Source organism: Cebus imitator, unplaced genomic scaffold, assembly GCF_001604975.1.
Source record: "Cebus imitator isolate Cc_AM_T3 unplaced genomic scaffold, Cebus_imitator-1.0 Scaffold32, whole genome shotgun sequence".
Classification (NCBI taxonomy): Eukaryota; Metazoa; Chordata; class Mammalia; order Primates; family Cebidae; genus Cebus; species Cebus imitator.
The window spans coordinates 5176662-5198167 of record NW_016107347.1 but is presented as its reverse complement, the minus strand read 5'-3'; the positions used below and the strand labels follow the sequence as shown (position 1 = coordinate 5198167).

General features: G+C 38.9%; 1 protein-coding gene across 2 annotated transcripts in view; it reads right to left on the bottom strand.

Annotated features, from left to right (window-relative positions):
* Nucleotides 1-2: 2 nt before the first annotated feature.
* Nucleotides 3-21506, bottom strand: part of DENND2C (DENN domain containing 2C) — a 77824-nt gene continuing 56320 nt past the window's right edge. Inside the window, exons 9-19 of one of the 2 annotated variants that reach the window (XM_017524236.2) lie at nt 18165-18274; nt 15728-15797; nt 15111-15188; nt 14474-14614; nt 13851-13999; nt 13180-13357; nt 10057-10098; nt 9004-9109; nt 2540-2776; nt 2207-2293; nt 3-503 (exon numbers count right to left, since the gene is read on the bottom strand). In XM_017524236.2, the coding sequence (XP_017379725.1) occupies nt 472-503; nt 2207-2293; nt 2540-2776; nt 9004-9109; nt 10057-10098; nt 13180-13357; nt 13851-13999; nt 14474-14614; nt 15111-15188; nt 15728-15797; nt 18165-18274 (1230 nt within the window). In that variant the 3' untranslated portion in view covers nt 3-471. Of the gene's footprint in view, nt 504-2206; nt 2294-2539; nt 2780-9003; nt 9110-10056; nt 10099-13179; nt 13358-13850; nt 14000-14473; nt 14615-15110; nt 15189-15727; nt 15798-18164; nt 18275-21506 lie in introns of both variants that reach the window. The other variant, XM_017524235.2, reaches the window with a different exon arrangement.

The following is a 21506-nucleotide window of genomic DNA, read 5'->3' as shown; positions in this document are numbered from 1 at the left end:
ACAGCCCATGGATTAAAGCTGCCATGGTATTTCAGTGATGAGAATTATGTGTATAAGGCTAGTGTTCTTCATTTCCATTGTGTCTCTCTACTACTTTAAATTCAGCATTTCTCTCATACTCATCTTTGAGCTATTTTTTAACTGTAACACTAACAAGGCTTTTCCTTATAAAAGAAAACTACTTTCATAGACGAAGCACAAAACAGAGAATGAGCCCAAGAATCACACAGAAAAGGCTGCTATTAAAAAAACCGGAGACAGAGTAGAGTGCATTGATTCCAGACCTCTCCCAACAATTCTCCAGTGACCACTACAGCAGCAACAGGAGAACCCTCCTCTGAGAGCCTGATTTGCTTTTTAACCTTTTAAAATTTCAAGGAGTTTGTACAATACTTCGAGGGATCCTGACTCGGAAAAACATTTTCTTTGGCACTTTCTGTTCTACATTCAGAATGAAGACAATCAGATATTTCATTTCTTCTGCAGAAATTTCATTTTACTTCCTAAAGGGAAAGAAAGGTACAGTGAACTCTCAATTCTTTTATTGTACATTATTTGAGGCAAGGGATTAACAACTCAGTCATTCAGAACATCTCAAGAGTTAAGCTGATACCTCAAACGGCTAATGTGTTTAACCACCAAAACCAAAACCAAAATGAACCCCAAGCCCCATGTGTCTAATTAATTGCAGAGGGAGAAAATAACTCAGACGTCATGTAATCCAGTTGTTTTCAACCTTGGCTATAGGTTAAAATCACCTGGCTTGCTCTCCAGAGATTTCCTGGAGCCCAGGGGAAAAATTTTTTTAAGTTCTCTGGAGATTATAAAATGTAGTCAGAGTTGGGAACCTCTGATCTAATCTAACCCCATAGTATAAAGATGAAATAACAGCCTAAGGCCTAATTTGTCTATGGTCTGTCAGCTAGTGAAGGACAGGGCCTAATTAGTGGGCATATATTTCAAAGACAAATATAAATATCATAGAGGTTCTTCATTATTTTAGGCTAGCCACACCACTGTTCTTTTATATCATACTAAATAATTAACTATTATTGAAAAATCATAAATGTGTTTCTGTATGAAGTACAAAATTAGACTTGCAAGAAATCCTCTTTTGCCTCAGAAGACCCTCTAAACCAGGTGTTTCTAACCCGGAGTCCCAAGGATAGGCTTCATGGGGTACATGAGTAGCCTAAAATTATATGCAAAATTTATTTATATGCTGTAAATACATTTTCCTGGGAAGAAGGACCACAGTTTTTATAAGATTCTCCAAGGAATGTGACCTAGAAAAGATTAATAGTCATGATATGCAAACTTGTATCATGAAAGATAGTTCAGGGAGGTTCATCTCTGGGAAATGGCCGCACAGATCACTCTGATGAGGGATCCCAAACTTTCAGAAAAATGCTTCCTTTTCGCTAGAACACTTTGGAAATTAGCATCATGATTTCTGATTAGCCTATTTAAGGCTATATTGCTGATCTGATTATAAAGCTTTTGTGATGTGGCCCACTTACTGCAAAGCTTTTTCGGCCACATTTATTTTTATTTATTTATTTTTTTTAGAGACAAGAATCTCACTCTGTTGTCTGGGCTAGAGTGGGGTAGCACGATCATCTTATTGCAGCCTCAAATTCCTGTGCTCCAGCGATAGCCCTCAGGCCTCAGCCTCCTAAGTAGCTAGAACTACAGGCATGTGCCACCATGCCCAGCTAATTTTTTTTTTTTTTAATATGGAGTTTTGCTCTTGTCACCCAGGCTGGAGTGCAATGGTGCAATCTCTGCTCACTGCAACCTCCGTCTCCCAGGTTCAAGTGATTCTCCTGCCTCAGCCTCCCAAGTAGCTAGGATTACAGGCGGCTGTCACCATGTCCAGCTAATTTCTGTATTTTTAGTAGAGACGGGGTTTCATCATGTTGGTCAGGCTAGCTAGTCTCGAACTCCTAACCTCAGGTGATCAACCTGCCTCAGCCTCCCAAAGTGCTAGAATCGTAGGTGTGAGCCACTGCACCTAGCCATGCCTAGTTAATTTTAAAACTTTGTGTACAAATGGGGGTCTCACTAGGTTGCCCATGCTGGTCTCAAACTCCTGGCCTCAAGCAAACATCCTTACTTGGCCTTGCAAAGTGCTGGAATTATAGGCATGAGCCACTGCGCCTGGTCTTCAGCCACACTTATCTAACAGGAAAATACAGCAACTCACCAAGACTCCGTAAAATTCTATTCACCCCACTGGGCTCGGATTCAGGAATTGTTTCCAAAAACTGGATGGCCCGGACCTCAAACAAACCTACAAGGAAAAACTCATGATGGTGAAACTGTCTAACAGCCCAAACTGGGAATTACATAAAACTCTGTGCTCGTTACCAATGTATTATTTCTATGGCTAAAACAATATTACAAAATCAACAGTTTTCACAATAAACCACTCAGATTTTGAGCCCTTGAAGCTTTATAATAGTTTTCATTCATAATATAGTAAAATCTTTCAAGGTATTCCCTAAATAGAGAGGGAGAACTTTATAATGGAACCAACCTTTAACTCCACTTTTCCGAAGCTCTCGGTCCTGGATGAATCCTGCAAACATTTGAGTCTCCATGAAGAGATCTAGGAAGTGGCGTACGCTTCGGGAGGTGTGCGACTTACGGAAGGGTTCCCTTTGGAAAACACGCTCCCCACGCTCAGTGACAGTCATGCTCAAAGAATAATGTCCTACCAACTCCACAAAAAACCTGACGAATGCTTCGGACACCAGGGAGTTGAGTGTCACATCTGCTGCAACATGAAAAAGAAAAATATCTCCTCAGTTATCTGTGTCTGAAAACACTGGCTCTGGTTATGGGAGTCATGCCTAAGAAGTTATAGATTAAAGGACTGAGAATAAATATAGGAGTGTTCATTCTTCACTTTCTTTCTCCATGACCTACAAAATGCTAATTGCTTCTACCGTTACCTTCATTTTCTTCCCATACATACTCCTTCTCCATCTTGCCACCTGGCTTGCACATCTGTTGATTTCACTGTAACTGCTCTTTCAAAGGCCACTGGTGAGAGCCAGCCAAATTTAATCTGCTCTTCTATTTTTATCCTCCTTTAAGCTCCATGCTGCCTCATTTCTCTTGTCCTCCACAACTCTACGCTCTCCTGATTTCCTGATTCCTTTCCTGACTTTATGACAAAGCAGTTGTTTTTCTCTTGCCCTTCCTTTCTCTTCCTGAGTATGGTGCTCAGACACTTCTCTTCAACATTCCCTTCCTTAAAGGGCTAATTGGCACAGAGAAAGAGCTGGCTATGACAATACTGTCATTCCCAATCTTAGTTTTCCAGCCTGTTATTTCACCTACATTTTCAGGCTACCTATGGTTGGTTACCATTTGGCTGTCCCATTGGCACATAAATTCCATCAGTCTAAAGGTCACTATATCAGGTCTTTTTTGGAACTTGGACTATGAATTGATTAAACAAACAATACATATCTAAAGCCAAATCCATCATATTTCCCCACCAAATCAGTTTCCCTTTCAATATTCCCATTTTTTTAAATAAGATTTTTTTTTTTTTTTTTTTTTTTTTTCAAAATACAGACAGTCTTGCTATGTTGCCCAGGCTGGTCTCAAACTCTTGGGCTCAAGCAATTCTCCCACCTTGGCCTTCCAAAGTGCTGGGTTTACAGATGTGAGCCACCATGCCTGGCTGACACTGCCATTTCATACTGTACTATAATTACTTCGTAAAAATAATGATTTGAGTGCTAAAGATATGTTGCACTGTACTAAGTACTTTTACAAACATAATAATCTATTAGGTATTATTATTTTTCTTTTACAGAGGAAACTGAGGTTCCAAATGATTAAATAAATTCTCCAGGGTCATCCTATCTAGTAAGTGAAGGTGCTGGACTCAAAAGTCAGGTGATTTTTTAAATCCCTATAATATACTATATTATATGGCCTTCCAGGTCCCAGGCTCAAACTTCAGATGCAATTTACACTCCCCCTTTTTCTTCCATATCCAGATAGTCTTTTTTTTTTTTAATTCCCCCTTTCACAATGTCTCTTGCTCTTTTCTGTAGGATTCACCCAGGATAGGAATCAGGAACCTAAGTTTAGTCAGAGTTCTACCATAAAGCAGTTGCCTAATACTGGGTGGCTTACTTTTCTCAGTTGGCCTGTCCATATCTGTGCAGCTAGCAGGGCTGACCAGGTGATGGTTCCAAGGTCTCTTTCTGAATTACATTTTGATTCTAATCTAGGTTTTTGTTATATTTTGTCCAACAGACTTCCTTCTCATCTCTTTCCTCTGCAACTGAAAATCCATGTCCATCACTGCATTTATGTTTTTTTCAATTAATTTTTTTTGTAGAGATAGAGTCTTACTATGTTGCTCAGGTGGTATTGAACTTATCCTTCCTTCACCTCCCAACATCCTTGAGATCATAGGCGTGAGCCACCATACCCAGCCCCAACACTGCATTCATCTTCAACACTTTTGCCTCAACGTTACATCTTCTTTTCTTTCTTTTAAAAATTGTTTTTCTATTTTCTATAGTTTATTCTTTTCCTTTTTAATGTATTCACTCTACATATTCTTTGATATGTATGAGTATTTTATAAGATCAACATGAACAAACTAACCACCACAAACAAAGCTTAGAAACAGAATATTACTAATATCTTTGAAGTTCCCTGAGTGACTCTCTCTAATGGTGTTCTTCTCCTACTTTCCAATAGAGTGACCATAATTTGTAATTTTGTATTTATCATTCCCTTGCTCTGCATCATAGTTTCGCTACACACATATAAAACCCCAACAGCATATTATTAGGTTTTTGTATCTCTTTGAACAGTATGCAAAATATTGTATTGTTCTGCAACTTACTGTTTTATTCAATATATGTTTTTAAGATTCATTTTTAGCTGGGTGCAGTGGATCATACTTGTAATCCCAACACTTTGGGAGACTGAGGCAGGCGGCTCACCTGAGCCCAGGGGCTTAGGACCAGGCTGGGCAATATAGTGAGACCCCCATATCTACAAAAAATTAAATAATTAGCTGAGTGTGGTGGCACAGGCCTGTGGTCCCAGCTACTCAGGAGGCTGAGGAAAGAGGATTGCTTGAGCCTGGGAGGCCAAGGCTGCAATGGGCCACGACTGCACCACTTGCACTCCAGCCTGGTTGACAGAATGAAATCTTATCTCAAAAAAAAAAAAAAAAAAAAGATTCATTCTTAAGGCTTTATTCTCCTGAAAGTGGACATCCACGTTGTTTTTAGTTTTTGCTATCACATATAATGGCACTATGAAAATTATTGAACTTGTTTCCTAGTGATCATGTGCAAGATTCACTAGAGTATGTATCTCCAAACTAAATTGTTGGGTTGTACAATAATGTACACCTTTAACTTTACTAGATAATGCCAACTTCAAAGTGACTAAACTACTTGACATACTCTTAACAATATTTGATATTGCCAGACTTAAATTTTTTTTTTTTTTTTTTTTTTTTTTTTTTTTTTGAGACAGGGTCTTGCTCTGTTGCCCAGGCTGGAGTGCAGTGGTGCCATCACAGCTCACTGCAGCCTCAAACTCCTGGGCTCAAGCGATCCTTCCATCCTAGCCTTCCAACTAGCTGGGACTACAGGCACACATCACACACCTGGCTAATGTTTTAATTATTTTTTCTAGAGATAGGGTCTTGCTACGTTACACAGGCTGGTCTTGAACTTCTGGGCTCAAATGATTTTCCCACCTTGGCCTCCCAAAGTGCTAGGATTACAGGTATGAACCACAGTGCCTGGGCAGACTTTTTAGTTTTTGTCAGTATTATGGTTGGTATAAAAAATGGTATTGCATTGTGATTTTAATTTACATTTCCCTGAATGTAAATTATGTAGTGAGGTTGCACGTCGCTTCATTTATTTATAGGCTTATCATGTTTATTCTTCTACGAATGCTTTTTCCTATCTTTTCCTCATTTTTCTATTGTATTGTTTATCTTTTTCTTACTGATTTGCAGGTGTTTTTGAAAAAAAAATTATAGACACTATTCATTTGGTAGTTATATATGTTGAAAATGTCTTCACCTAGTCTGTGGCTAGTTTAAACCTCTTTTCCATTGTGTCCCTTGATGAAAAGAAAATTTAAAGATTTGACACAAATTAACCTATCTTCTCCTTTATAGTCTCTGCTTTTTGTGCTGTATTTTTAAGAGCCCTCACCACTGTTTTATGGACAAAAAATATTTTCTTTTATTTGTTTAAAAACATTTTCAAAAGCTTTGCTTTTATCATTTAAGTCTTTAAATTCACTGGAATTAATTTTCTGTATAGTATGAGGTGTAGATCCATATTTTTTTCATATAGAAGACTAATTGTCCTAGTATCATTTATTATTATTATTATTACTACTACAACTATTATTTTAAACAGGGTCTCACTCTGTCACCCAGGCAGGAGTGCAGTGGCATGATCTTGGCTCACTGCAATCTCTGCCTCCCGGTGCAAGCGATTCTCCTGCCTCAGCCTCCTGGGTAGCTAAGATTACAGGTGTGCACCACCAAATCCAGCTAATTTTTTTGTATTTTTAGTAGAGATGGGGTTTCACCATGTTGGCCAGGCTGATCTCAAACTCCTGACCTCAAGTGATCTGCCCACCTCGGCTTTCCAAAGTGCTGGGATTACAGGCGTGAGCCACCACACCCAGCCTTAGTATCATTTATTAAAGGTCCATCCTTTTTCCACTGATACACAAAGCTGGCACTGACACAAATCCACTTTCCTTATGCATATGCACTCTCTATTCTTTCTATTGCTCTATTTCTGCACCAAAACCAAACTATCTTAATTACTATCGTTATAATAAATCTTGATGTTTAGTAGTGCAAACCCTCTAATCTTGTTCTTTTTCGAGTGTCTTGGCTATTCTTGGCCCTTTGTACATTCAATTAAATTTTAAGGTTGGGCACAGTGGCTCACCCCTATAATCCCACGGCTTTGGGAGGCTGAGGCAGGTGAATTTCTTGAGGCCAGGAGTTCAAGATCAGCCTGGGCAACATCGTGAAACCCCGTCTCAAAAAAAAAAAAAATACAAAAAACTAGCCAGGTGTGATGGTGTATGCCTATAGGCGCAGCTATTTGGGTGGCTGAGGTGGGAGGATTGCCTTTGTTCAGGAGGTCAAAGCTGCAGTGAGCCATGATTGCACCACGGCACTCCAGCCTGGGTGACACAGCGAGACACTCTGAAAAATTAAAATAATAAATAACAAATTTTACAATGAATAGGCTAAATGGAATTCTAATTTTCTCTTGAACCCACTCCCATCTTACTTTCTTCCCCTCATTCCACTGAATGTGCTGTTATCGAGGTCTTCATATTGTCAAGGCCACTGGTCAAATCTTAGTCCTCACCACACTTGGTCTCTCTGCAGCTGCAGGCATAATTGATTATTCATTCTTTTGCAAAATATTCTCTTTGTTCAACTTCTGCAGTGTCACACTCCTGTTTTTTATTTGTCTTTTCACTTTTTGTAGAGATGAGGTCTCACTGGAACTGAGAATGGTTGCTCAGGCTAGTTTGGAATTCCTAGGTTCAAGCAATCTTCCTGCCTGGCCTCCCAAAGTACTGGGCTTACAGGTGTAAGCCACTGTACCCACCCACACTTCTAGCATTTTACACACATACGTTCCTGGTTTTTCTCCTTCTTTACTGGCTGCTCCTCTTAGTCTCCGTTGCTGGATCCTTCTCCTTCCAACCTCCAAGTGTTGGAAATCTAACCACACCATTTACAACCAACACAGGGCTCAATCCTTAAACCTTTGTTATTTTCCAACAATACTCACTCTATAGGATCATTTCATCTGGTCCCACAGCTTTAAAACAGCAATTTCTAAATTGTTTTTAGCCCAAATCTTTCTTCTAGAACATTTCCAGTTGGATGTCTGCTAAGTATTAAACTTCTAATAGGTATCTCAAACTGTAACATCCCAAACTAAACTTTTTATTACTCCTCTAAATCTGCTCCTTCTAAGCCAGGTGTGGTGGCTCACAACTGTAATCCCAGTGCTTTGTGAGGCTAAGGCGGGAGGATTGCTTGAGGCCAGGAGTTTGAAATCAATCTAGGCAACATGGTGAGACCTTGTCTCTACAAAAAAATAAAAAGATTAGCTAGGTGTGGTGGTGCATGCCTGTGGTCCCAGTTGAGGCAGGAGGATTGCTTGAGCCCAGGAGGTTGAGGCTGCAGGGAGTTATAATCGCACCACTGCACTCCAGCCTGGGTGACAGAACAAGAAACAAACAGCAAAAACCCCAAAACAAACACAAAACCCCTGCCCCCTGTTGAAAATGTCTTCACTAATTCTCCCTGTCAGTAATAGCCTTAGTTTTCTCATCTGTATAATGAGGATTAAATAATAATACCTGCTTCATAAAGATAAAACAAAATGTATGCTAAGTGCTCAGCATAATGCCTGATACAGTGTAAGCACCCAATAAGTATTATTTGCTCATTTGTTTATTTATTTATTATTTATTTAACAAGTATTTAATGAGTATGTACTTACGGAATACCATTTAAAGTACTGGAGATGGAAAACAAAATAAATCCACTGTTCTCACAGAACTTACACTGTAGCATATGAGACAGTGCTAAGAGTCATGACGAAAATTAAGGCAAGGGGAAGAGGATAAGGAGCACTAGGGTGATGGGTACAATTTAAAATAGGACAGGCAGGACAGGCCTCAGTGAGAAGGTGACATGCGAGCATGGACCTATAGGAAGAAAAGGCAGGAGTCATGTGGATATCTGTGGGAGTAGCATTCTATAAATGTAACTGAGCAAGTGCAAAGGTTCTGAAATAGAAGAGGGCCTGGCATATTGAGGATAAGCAAGGAAGCTGATTATAAGATTTTCAAGGCACAGGCAATCTAATGCTACTTTGGTATATCCTTTAACAGAGCGCTGGTGTTCAGTAATATTTACCACCTTAACCTTAAGTCTTATACCTTGTGAAAAATTCTGCTCCTGAGTCAAGATTTCATTTCGTTCTTCCAAAATCTGCATCAGGGCAGCTTGAAGTTTTGGTGGTAGAATTTCATCCTCATCAGATACCTTAAGAGAAAAAAATTGAGATTTTTTTTTTTTTTTTTTTGGTATGAGATTTGAGGGATTAAGTCTCAAATATGCCCTAGTTATTTCTCCAAAATTCCACAGGTGACTGTATATACTTTGGCTAAAGAGTCAGTCTGAAGTATCCTTCCCTACATGAAGAATCTTTCATGTTTATGGTATATATATATTACTCTATTAAAAAATTAAATAATATACTTTATAAAATTTTCTGGCACTTTTCCACCAAATGTCTCTCATCTACAAGTCTTCTGTTATATTATGAAGATTATCCCCAAATAAATTGTGTTTCAAATGTGATGAGCTAATTGATTCTGAAAATGTCTGGGAAACACTCTTATTTTTCCCGTGTTTCAGTGTTCACACTCCTACGTACAGGTTACATCTGGAGGGCTGCTCTGAGAAGGCTTTATGAATCTTCCTTTCCACTTCAATATTCAGAATAAACGGTTACTTCTTTTTTGCTCCTACTATACCTTGTGCAAAGTTCTATTATGCAATTTCTACAACTTTATGTATGTCTGTTTTCCCCCATTAGACTGTAAGGCCTGAGAGTTCAAACTGTGTCTTACTCATTTTTACATTCTAACAGAATATCTAGAAATAATCAGTGCTTAATAAATGCTTTTAAAATTAAATTAAATTTGAGGCTATGTGTCAACCCGCCTGGAGTTGAAGGGTGGTTTACCTCTTTTGAGAATGAGATATTTACGTTTCCTCCTTCCTCCTTTGGGATAGGCAGCTATAAACTGAAGCCAAATTTTTCAGGTCAATCTTGTATGATTGGCCACGGTGTCAATTCAAGTATGTGTAGGAACTACAAGTCTTGCCTAAGTCATCTTCTCTAAGTACTTTCACATGTTGTCTGTCCAATTATCTACTTTAGACCTTTATCCTAAAACATTAGTAATTACCTCTTTGGCACTCACCTCCTGTAAGAACTTGTCTGCACAGAGATCAACTATCAGCACCTATGAGATAAAGGAGCCAGGCAAGTTCAACGAGAGATATTCACAGACAAATACAGGCAATGAGAATAGTTTTAAACAAAATTTTCTCAAAGTTGTAGCCCATTTAAAAGGTAGCCGATCAACACAAAAACAAATAAATTGCCAAGTAAAAAAATGACGCGCATACCTATAGATTAGAAGAGACTAAAAATATATCAACTAAATACATGTATGGGGCCAGGTATGGTGGCTCATGCCTGTAATCCCAGCACTTTGGAAAGCCAGGGCAGAAGGATCTCTTGAGCCCAGGAGTTGGAGACCAACCCTGGCAACACAGTGAGACTCCATCTCTACACAAAATTTAAAAATTAGCTGGGCGTGTGGTACATGCCTGTAGTCCCAGCTACTTGGGAGGCTGATCTGAGAGGATCACTTGAGTCTGGGAGGTCAAGGCTACAGAGACTGTGACTGCATCAATGAACTTCAGCCTGGGTGACAGACGAGTGAGACTCTGTCTCTAAATAAATAAGCAAATAAATGAACAGATAAGTATAATGTGAGGACTTCTTTTGGAACCTGATTTAAACAAAGTATTAAAAGTTTATGAGACAACTGGAGATTTAAACCCTGGATTTGCTGATATAAAGGAATTGTTGGATATTTTAGGTGTGATAATGGTATTGAGGTTATGTTTTAAAATGCCCTTATGTTATAGAGATTCATATTGTAATATTTAGAGATGAAGTTGTATCAGGATATCCTTCAAAATATTATGGAAAAGAGGAATGGGTCCAAGGGTAAAGGCTGGCTATGACTTGATAAGTACTGAAGCGGGGTGACTGGAACACAAGGATTCATTTTACTCTTCTGTTTACTTTTACATATGTTTTGAAGTCTCCAAAATAAATTTTTTTTTTAAAAGAAGGACAAGGTAGTGGAGTAATGGGGAAGAACAGTCTTCATAGTAAGTGGAACTGGCACAGACGATTATCCACATAAAAACAAATGAAACAACCCCTACTTCACATTACACACACAAAAATCAAGTTCCAGAAGGATTCATAATCAAAAGTTAAAGGCAAAATAATAAAGGCCCTAGAGATAATATAGGAGGATATTTTCATGTAAAGTAACTTAAGCAGTTCAGTAAAAACACCATCTATAAAGAAAAAGATTGATAATTTTAACCACATTAAAATTAAGAATTTCTGTGCATTAAAAAACATCATTTTGGAAATGAAAAGGCAAGCCACAGACAAAGGGCCCAGTACCCAGAATATAGAAAGACATCTTAAACAATAAGAGAGTAGGGGCCAGGTGCAGTGGCTCACACCTGTAACCCCAGCACTCTGGGAGGCCGAAGAGGGAGGACACCTGAGGTCAGGAGTTTGAGGCCAGGCTGGCCAACGTGGTGAAACCCTATCTCTACTAAAAATACAAAAAATTAGCTGGGTGTGGTGGCATACGCCTGTAGTTCCAGCTACTCGGGAGGCTGAGGCATGATAATTGCTTGAACCTGGGAGGCAGAAGTTGCAGTGAGCCAAGATCATGCCACTGCACTCCAGCCTGAGCGACAGAGTGAGTCTCTGTCTCAAAAACAAAACAAAACAAAACAAAACAATAAGAGAGTAAACAATATAGTGGAAAGAGACAATGACTTTCCCATAAAAGATGATATTCAAGTGATCAATACACAAACAGAAGGATACTCAACGTCAACAGGAATCAAGGAATGCAAATTAAGCCACAATGTGAATAACACTACGCACCAACCAGATAGGCTAAATTATACAACTGATGATAGTTAGTTGATGGGGAAGATGTGGAGCAACAGGAACTCTCATACACTGTTAAAGGGAATTTAAATTGGCACAACTACTCTGGAAAACAATTTAACTTTATTTACTAAAATTGGAGATATGTTTACCCTATGACCCAGCAATTCAGTTTCCAAGTATATACCCATTGAACTGCATGTGTGTATGCACTGAGGGTCATGTAGAAGAATATTTACAGCAACATAATTCATAATAACTTCAAACTGGAAACAACTCAAATGTTCAACTGTAGAATGGATGAAAAAAAAACAACTGTGGTACATTCACACAATGGAATCCTATATACAGTTAGAATGATTAAACTACTGTTGACCTCATCAATATAGATGAATCTTACAGATATAATGTTGAGCAAAAGAAACCAGGCAGAAATATATACCAATTTATATCAAACTTAAAACCAGACAAAGCTGAATTACATTGGTTAGGGAAGCATGCCTAGGGGTAAAACTGTAAAGAAAAACAAGTAAATGAATACCACAAAAGCCAAGATAATGATTACCTTTGGTGGGGGATGGGATGGAAACAGAGATGGGGACTTCTATGGGGCTGGCACTGATTCCGCTGTGGTAATATTTCCATTCCACTTATCTATATGTGTGTTATATTTAAAATAATGTTTTTTGGGTTTTTGTTTTGAGACAGAGTCTCACTCACTCTGACACCCAGGCTGGAGTGCAGGGGTGTGATCTTGGCTAACTGCAACCTCTGCCTTCTGGTTCAAGCAATTCTCCTGCCTAACCCTTTTGAGTAGCTGGGATTATAGGCACGTGCCACCACACCTGGATAATTTTTATATTTTTAGTAGAAATGGGGTTTTACCATGTTGGCCAGAGTGGTTTCAAACTCCTGACTTAAAGTGATCCATCCGGCTCGGCCTTACAAAGTGCTAGGATTACAGGCATGAGCCACCATGCCCGACCTTGAAATAATTTTTAAAGTTAATCCAGAGTAGTGTATGTATGACTTAAAAAATAGAAGAGCTACCCTTCAGAATAACACAAGAATGAGCCCAAGCTTACTACCCTAAAGAGGATACAGCTTTGGATTTACGTATACTATTGAATTTTCCCAGCTTAAAAAATACTAGAAATACTAGAAATATTATAAAGATCCATATTGTAATAATATAATAGAAATATTATAAATAAATAGCATACAATGGTAATAATAACTATATTAATAATTCCACCACTCTTTAGATCACTTATTTTCACTTCTCAAAGCTCCAATATTTTCCGTAGGGTCCATTCTTCCATCTCACCTCTTCGACGGGTAGGTCCTGGAGCTGTGGTAAGGAGCAAGACAGGATTCCAATAAGGAATGGAGTAGGTGAGCACACGATGTCGATCATAGATGCTGGCAGAACTGGGATGTAGGTATGCTGCCAGGTGAACGGATACAGTGTAGCTACCACAGCATGGCCACATTTTGACAGGGTGCTAGCCAGAGGAGAAAACAAATGGTGTCATATATAGAGCAGCATATGGAAGACATTTCAGATATTACGTTAAAGAATTAAAAATTGATGCTGGTTAGTGATCATAGATTAAGAACTATGTGAATAGTCATTAATTTTTAACATTTTACTTAAAATTTAAACTTAATTTACTGAAAATGTTCAATCTCAATCCAGCTTTTCTCCACAATTTCTCATGTGAAAAAGTAGAGTGCTTAGAAAAGCACTACCAACTTTTGACAATAGAGTAAGCGAAATGCATTTAAAAGGGAAATTTATTACAACCCAAAAAAGTCATTGGTATAGCCTAATGTAAGTGGCTTTTTGATGATTTCAACCATTTGAAATTATCCATGCCACTATATACCACTAGTTAATTGAGACACTGATCCTACATTTTAAAAATATGCCCAAATTTTAAAATTTGGAACAAATAAAACACGAGTGTGATGTAACATGTTTCACTTAGTTCTTACCTTAGGCTGTTGGCAACAAAGATCACCCTGCGCTCCAAAAGGAGAGAGGCACAGACCCGGATGAGATGACACACACTCAAGCACTTAAAGAGACATTCAAAGTCAACATGTTCCAGTCGGGAATCTAGTGGTCGGCAGAGTTCAATGGACTGAAATGCAAGAATTTGAATCAGGGGAGCTGATGCTGGAAAACAATCCCTAATGCCAACGCTATGGATCCTGCTATTCTTTTGTAAGTTAAATTCAAGAAAGAAGGTCTGCCACATGGAGTTTGTGAAGCATCCTACACTAATGCCAGGACCCAACGGCTTATTTTTGTGCCGTAAATTAGGATCCTTTATTCCTTCTGACAATAGTATGTACAGTCTTCATTTATCACATTGAAATTGCCATTGCAAAGCGACTCAATCTATGTATGGTAGAAAATCTCTGGGTCCTGGGTCTAGGAACAACTATGTCACAGGTCAACTGGATATTTCTCCAGGGCTTTATGGAAATAAAACATATTCTTTACAGTTTATGGAAAAGGGAAATCTATGCCCTTGGGCTCTGGAAACTCTGCCTACTAGTGTAAGTCCTGCTTTTTAGCGGCTATCAAGTCTTTTCAAAATGAGCTAACTTACCCCATCTCCAGCCCCAGGGAGGTAACTCTTAACAGTGATGGTGCGTCCAGGAGCTGGGAAGGGAGCTTCCATGACACTTTGCATGAATGGGTGAACAAGGGCTGGAGACATTTCTCTTCTCTTCTCTACTTCATCCAGAATCTACACATGCAAAATGTTATTTTATTGTGGACTAAGTTAAAAAACACAAAAGAATCCTTTTATAGGAACTGCCAAACCTGGTGTACTGTAAACTTTAAAATAACCCAAATAAAATTTAAGACAGATAAGCTTCTGCAATCAATAAAAGTTCAGTAAGCATCATCTCTCTTGGAAGGTATCATTATAAATCAACTTATTTTTACAAGAGAAACCCCTTTTCAGCTCGCTAAGGGTGGGGCAAATTTGGTCTAAGAAAGACATGAGACAAGATAAGCTTTGGACTATGTTATCCCTTAAGTTGAAAATATTAGCAAACCAAAATGAAGATGATATAGCAACAGCAAATGGATTAGAGGTGTAAGTTTAAGCCTTCAGGCATGTGCTTCCTACTTTACTAATAGGGAACCTTTCTGAAGTATTATGTTAAAGTCTGTGCCACTTAACATTGAGAGCTCAGAAAGAATACCATTTTTCATAGAGCTCATTCTCCACTCACCTTTGAAAAAAGGTTGAAGCAGCCTAGGCGACTAACCATGCAGTATACCTCAGGGAGTCGCTTTCCTCGGCCTTCCGGCTAAAAGGTAAAAATGATGACAAAAACAGCAAATTCAGCCTGTGTATGTTTTTATTAATACTAATTTGGACAGTTAATTATCTTTTACTACTCTTTAGTAGAGAGAGGAACCAAGGCTCTCATCTTCAGTGAACACTGAAAGATGTGAAAAGTGCTAAAAATGATAGCATTATTTATTCTAGGTTTAGTGAAGGCATCTAGGCAAGAAAAAAAGCCCTAATATGGCTGGTGAGTAACTCAGAGAGCTCCTTCAAGTAACTCACTGTATTACATTCCAAATACATCCAGACTGAGATTCAGCCACTATGTTAGCAATTACTTCCTCTATTATAAATAAACAAAATAAAATTCATACCCTATCTTTTCTAGAACACTCCATAGTTAACTCCACCTTGCTCTTGCTGTTTAAAGCTAATACAGCTTCCTTAATACACAGATGATTGAGTATCCCTCAAACTCATCTGGAGATAGTTTCTGAAGTTCCTACTCCGATTCCATTGTTCCTTGACCCCTGTCTATAACACAGATTTGGTACTTACCAAGAGCTTCTTACAGTAGCCAAACCACCGGCTTCCATCTTCACCAGTCAAGACAAAGGAGAACGTTTCACTGAAAAAAGAACCAATAGTTAGTTCAGGATCCAAACAACCACTTGTGGCATTCTCCATGGAACAAACAATTGAAAACTACAGTCCAACAGCAGTCATTTTGTGATCTGAGAGGAGGCATAATATTACATTCATTGCAAGTCACATTCCTCCTAAGGAATGCCCAGGCCTTAAGAATATCTTGCCTTTTACTGGAGTGACAGATTAGGTATGGGATAAGCTGTTGATGTTGCTTCCTTTTGTTTTCTTATTCATCTACTCTAGGTATGAATCAGGCTTATTTTCATTAAAACTTACTTGTATTTTTTGAAACAGAGTCTCACTCTGTTGCACAGGCTGGAGTGCAGTGGTGCAAACACAGCTCACTAAATCTTTGGCCTCCTGGGCTCAAGTAATCTTTCTGCCTCAGTCTCCCAAGTAGCTGGAACTACAGGTGTGTCCCACCATGCCCTGCTGATCTTTTAATTTTGTGTAGAGATAAGGTCTCACTGTCTTGTGTGGGCTGTTCTCAAATACCTGGGCTCAAATAACCTTTTTGCCTCCCAAAGTGCTTGGGAGTATAGACGTGAGCCCCTGCACCTGGCCTTATTTTCCTTTTGTTGAATGCCCAATTTAGTCAAACACACAGGTAAGCTACAAAGACTTCTGATATGTCACTTCTCCAGTTCAAAATTCTTCTCTTTAGTTCTGAGAGGCTGTATAGAGCAGTGATAGGCAAAGGATTATATCCTTGCTATATATAAATTAGTAGGAAAAATATCAACTCCTCATTAGACACATGGGCAAAAGATATGCATAGATAATTTGCAAAATGAAAACCTAAATATGCCCAACTAAGAAACTCAATAATCAAAAAAGTCACATTTTTTTTTAAGAGACTGGGTCTCATTAAATAGAACTTCCTTTTCTGAGGACTTATTTTTCTTTTCTTTTCCTTCCTTCTTCCCTCCCACCCCTCCTTTCCTTCCTTCTTTCCTCCCTTCCTCCCTTCCTTCTTTCCTTGCTTCTTGGTCTTCCTCTGTTGCCCAGGCTGGAGTGTTGTGGCACAATCATAGCTCGCTGCACCCTTGACCTCCTGGCCTCAAGTGATCCTCCTGTGTCAGCCTTCTGAGTAGCTGGAACTACAGTGTACACCACCATGCCTGGCTAGGATTTTTGTATTTTTTGTAGAGACAGGGTCTTGCTATGTTGCCCAGGCTGGTCTCAAACCTGGCCTCAAGTAATCCTCCCACCTTGGCCTCCCAAAATGCTGGGATTACAGGTGTGAGCCACTGCACCTGGCCTAAATCCAAACTTGAACAATATGTATATGTCTGCATTTGGCTAAAAATAAAGATTTGAAGGGAATATGACAAAATATTTACGGTGATTACCTTTGAGTAACCAGATTGCCAGTGATCTGTAATTTCTGCTTTTTATTTACTCTTCTGTATTTCCCAAATATTCTAGAATAAACATACATAACTTACTGGGGGGGAAAAGGCAGCCACAGAGCAGCTGGGCCAATATAAAAGGTGCTGCTTATGCAGGTAGCAGTGCGACGGACAACACAACAGCATCGACAGGGATGGCTGAGAGATTAGAGTGTCAATCAGGCTAAACTGGTTATGAGAGATAGTAGCTGCACCTAGAGGTAATGCGAAGTTGAAGTGCAGAGCTTTTTAAGCAACAGCTAAGGCTACTATCCAGCAGGTCATTGGCATGTGATATGATTCAACTAATCAAGCTTTTCAAATTAAATGGCATCATCAATAACTACAGTTTTGAACAAAGCAGGCATCTATTAATATTTACAAGCAGAATTCAGAGATGATGATAGTTTATTAATTAAAAATAGTCATTTCCTTTAGATACCTGGAAGAAATTCTTTAACACTTCATTTCTTATTATACTATACTTCCCAAACAGGAGCCTCACTCTGTACAGGTTCCACAGGGGAACATATAAGCTGGGCTGTGGATTCTTCTGTTAATTTGAAGGAGAAAGAAGATAAAGACATTGCTCTGTTTTATCTGTTTCTAGGTTGAGTCTCAGTATCCAAGTCCTTTTTCCTTTTCTGTCCACTTGGGAGCATTTCTGATAGTATATAAAGTAGAACTTTTGTTTTTTTTTTTTTTTTTTTTGGTAGAACTGGCAAATTGAAGTGACTCTCAAATTTGTTTTCCTTTTGACACTGAAATTATTCTATGTTTTTCTTTTTTTAAGTCCCACATAGGAAATGTTTTAATTCTGCTTCTTCCTTTCCTCCCACCACATCCTTGACCTGCCACGGTATTCACATAGCTTCACTACTGGCCCTGCCCATTTCTCAAATACTCTGATTTATTCAGTTCTAATGAATAGAAATCAGATAAATTAGCCCATTTACCTCTTGAGTTCTGAGGTTGGCACCCAGTCCTTTGAATCAGGAAAACAAAATTTTGGGATAACTTTGAGCCTCTCTTCTGTGTCTTTGGACTGCTTATAGCCATGATCATCCTGAAAAAGATAACACAATAGGCGACTATTATATTATGTAAGTGGGGAATAGAAATAAAAAACTCAGCCTAATCTCAGGAAAAAAAGGTCTCTGATAAGCCTGAGCGGTTGCTGATAAGCCTCAGCATGGTTTTGTACTGCTTAACAAAATTTAAAAATCAATTCTGGAAATCACTGAAAATGCACTGAGAACAGAGTTACTAAGAAAAAAGAATCCTATTTTTACATAGAAATGGTACCTGTGGATATCTCAGAAGCTACTGTAAGAGAGATGAGTGAAAAGTTTCCTACCAAGAGGTAAAATCTTACTGCAGGATTTACACACTAATGGGAAGCCAGTATATTTATGAACTGTGTGGCATAAGATAAAAATCCATTCTTCAATGTACTGAGAACAAAAACCTAGTCAGCTCAAGATACTTTCTAATCAATAATCAAAGAAGCTTTGAAATGGTAGATGAACGTTATTTAGAAAAGATAACGGCCAGATGCACTGGCTCGTGCTTGTAATCCCAGCACTCTGGAAGCCCATCACTTGAGCCCAGGAGTTGGAGACCACCCTAGGCAACACGGTAGAACCCCATTTCTATAAAAAATGAAAAAGTTAGCCGAGTGTGGTGGCACATGCCTGTAGTCCCAGCTACTCGGGAGGCTGAGATGTGGAAGGATCTCTTGAACTTAGGAGGGCGAGGCTGCAGTGAGCTGTGATTGCACCATTGCACTCCAGCCTGGGTGACAGAGATAGACCTGTCTCAAAAAAAGAAAAAACTAAAGATACTATTCTGAGAATCCACCCCATACATAATCGTTTCCTTTAGCTTATAATCTTTGCTACCTAATTGCTGGTTTGCAACTTCTTGTAAAATTTTAGCATGGCAGACCCTTTTGCATAAGTCTGGTATTGTACTTACATGACAGTCTAAATTTCAGTAAATCAGACATTTGGAAATTAGTATGACCTGTCCTCTATAAAAACAAGCCCCTAAGTCTAATTACCATATCGCCTTCAGATAACTAATAAAAATGACCTCTCCTTTAATTTCTTTCTTGTTGTTGTTGAGAAGGAGGTCTTGCTGTGTTGCCCAGGCTGGTCTCAAACTCGTGTATGCCAGTGATTCTCCCGTCTTAGCTGCCCAACTAGCTGGGATTACAGGCATGTGCCACTGTGCCCGACTCCTTTAATTTCTTAAAAAAAAAAAAAAAAAAAAAAAACTATGTAGCCATTCTGGGTCACTTACCAGTGCTATGACATTGCACTTTCAGGCTACATTGAGGAATTTTATGCAAAATTAAACTTACTGATTTGTTTACTGTAGGGGTATTTTTGAGGACTTTTTGAAAATAAGAATCCATGTAGGAAATGTCTCTTAGATTCCAGTACAGTTGTACTTCACTAGCTTTTTTAGTGAAACATGTAATTCAGGGTTACAAACCCAAAAGTCCTACAGTGGCCAGGCAGATAACTTAAATGAGAGAAGTGGTCCAAGTAATAAGTAGGAAAGTGAGTAAATGTCCCTATTAAAGGGATGGCTCCTTACTAAGGAAAACTACGTAACTGAGAAAGCACAATGCAAAATGAAAATGTGGAGCCCCTTGTTCAAAAAGCAGAAAAAAATATAAATATAAAATATAAAACATCTTTTCTTCTGTGGCCTCTCTACCTCTAATGGAGTTTTTATTTGCTATTTAATGTCACACTCCCTTAGGCATGAGAATCCTTGGGGATGAGTGTAGACTCTCACAAGCACGCAGGTGCTGCAGTCTGCAATCTGGTGCACAACTGGCCCAGTAGGTGCTAGGTTTCCTCTCCGGGCAGCTGTGGAATTGAGACTCTTTGTTTTGACTGGGGTTTGGAAAGTTAAGCTAGGCATCTCCCCTTCCTATGGGGCCACCATTCCAACCCACAGCAGTTGAGCAACCCCCCCAAAAGTCACCCACGAGTGGCAGTACCAGCCCAGGCAGGGAAAGTTGCCCCATGCCTTGCCTGGAGATGTTGCAGGGCAATGCTGGCCTGATCCTAATCCTCCCGAAGCTTGTGCCCAGCCATGGGAGAAGGTGATAGTAGTCACTGAGTAGAGGTGGAAAGGGCACTTGCTAGGGCCCAGGGAATCAGGCAGTGGAGAACAGGACAAGAGAACCCATCCTAGAGGAGCAGCAGCAGGTGACACTATGCATGAACTCAGGCTTTAAGATCTTGGCACATGTCCAATTTTCCTATTAGACTTCATTTACAAAACACAAATTCAAAGATAAACTTATTTAGCATTTCAAGATGGTGTCTGCAGATTATGAAACTATATGCACAGGGCCCTTCTGAGTGGGGGCCTTATGTAACTATACTGGTCACCTGCTCTGAAGTCCTGCTCCTAAAATAAAGCTTCAACCCATTCCTGACACTTAGGAATGCAGACTGTGTTGGCAGTCTTTCCAGTTTCTCAGGAAAAGGCAGAAATACAGATTTGTTTGTGAAATTTGATTGTTAAATGTTGGCAACAAAAATTATTGTTGTTACTTTTACACGAACACTATGCAAAGCAAAAGAAACCCAACCAGGTCTGTGGTCTTAACTGATTCACAGGCTTACTAAGCTCTGTGAAGCAGAGACTAAGAAGATCTTTTTCAGTAGTATTCCCATCATCGAATCCTGGAAAATATTAGGTATTTTAAAAATATTTGATTAAATGAATAAATAATTTGTTTTAAAATTCAGAAAGCATAATGCAAAATGAAAATGTGGAGCAATTTAAAAAGGTAGAGCAAACTAAATATTGTTAATAATAATGGCTACCAAAAATTAATACCTACCACCATTTATTGAGTGCATACTATGTGCCAGAGATGGCATTAAGCACTTTATATACATTATCTCACTAAATCCTTACTAATAATGGATAACATCATATTAAACTTTCTATACACCACTTTTCTAAATGCCTTATATAAATTAGCTCATTTAATCCTTACTACAACTCAGAGAGGTAGATACTATTTTGATTATCCCCATTTTACAAATTAGGCAACAAGAAACAACATGGTAGCTCACGACTGTAATCCCAGAATTTTGGAAGGCCAAGGTGGGCGGATCACTTGAGGTCAGGAGTTCAAGATCATCCTGGCCAACATGGTGAAACTCTGTATCTACTAAAAATACAAAAATTAGCCGGGTGTGGTGGTGCATGCCTGTAATTCCAGCTGCTTGAGAGGCTGAGGCAGGAGAATCACTTGAACCTAG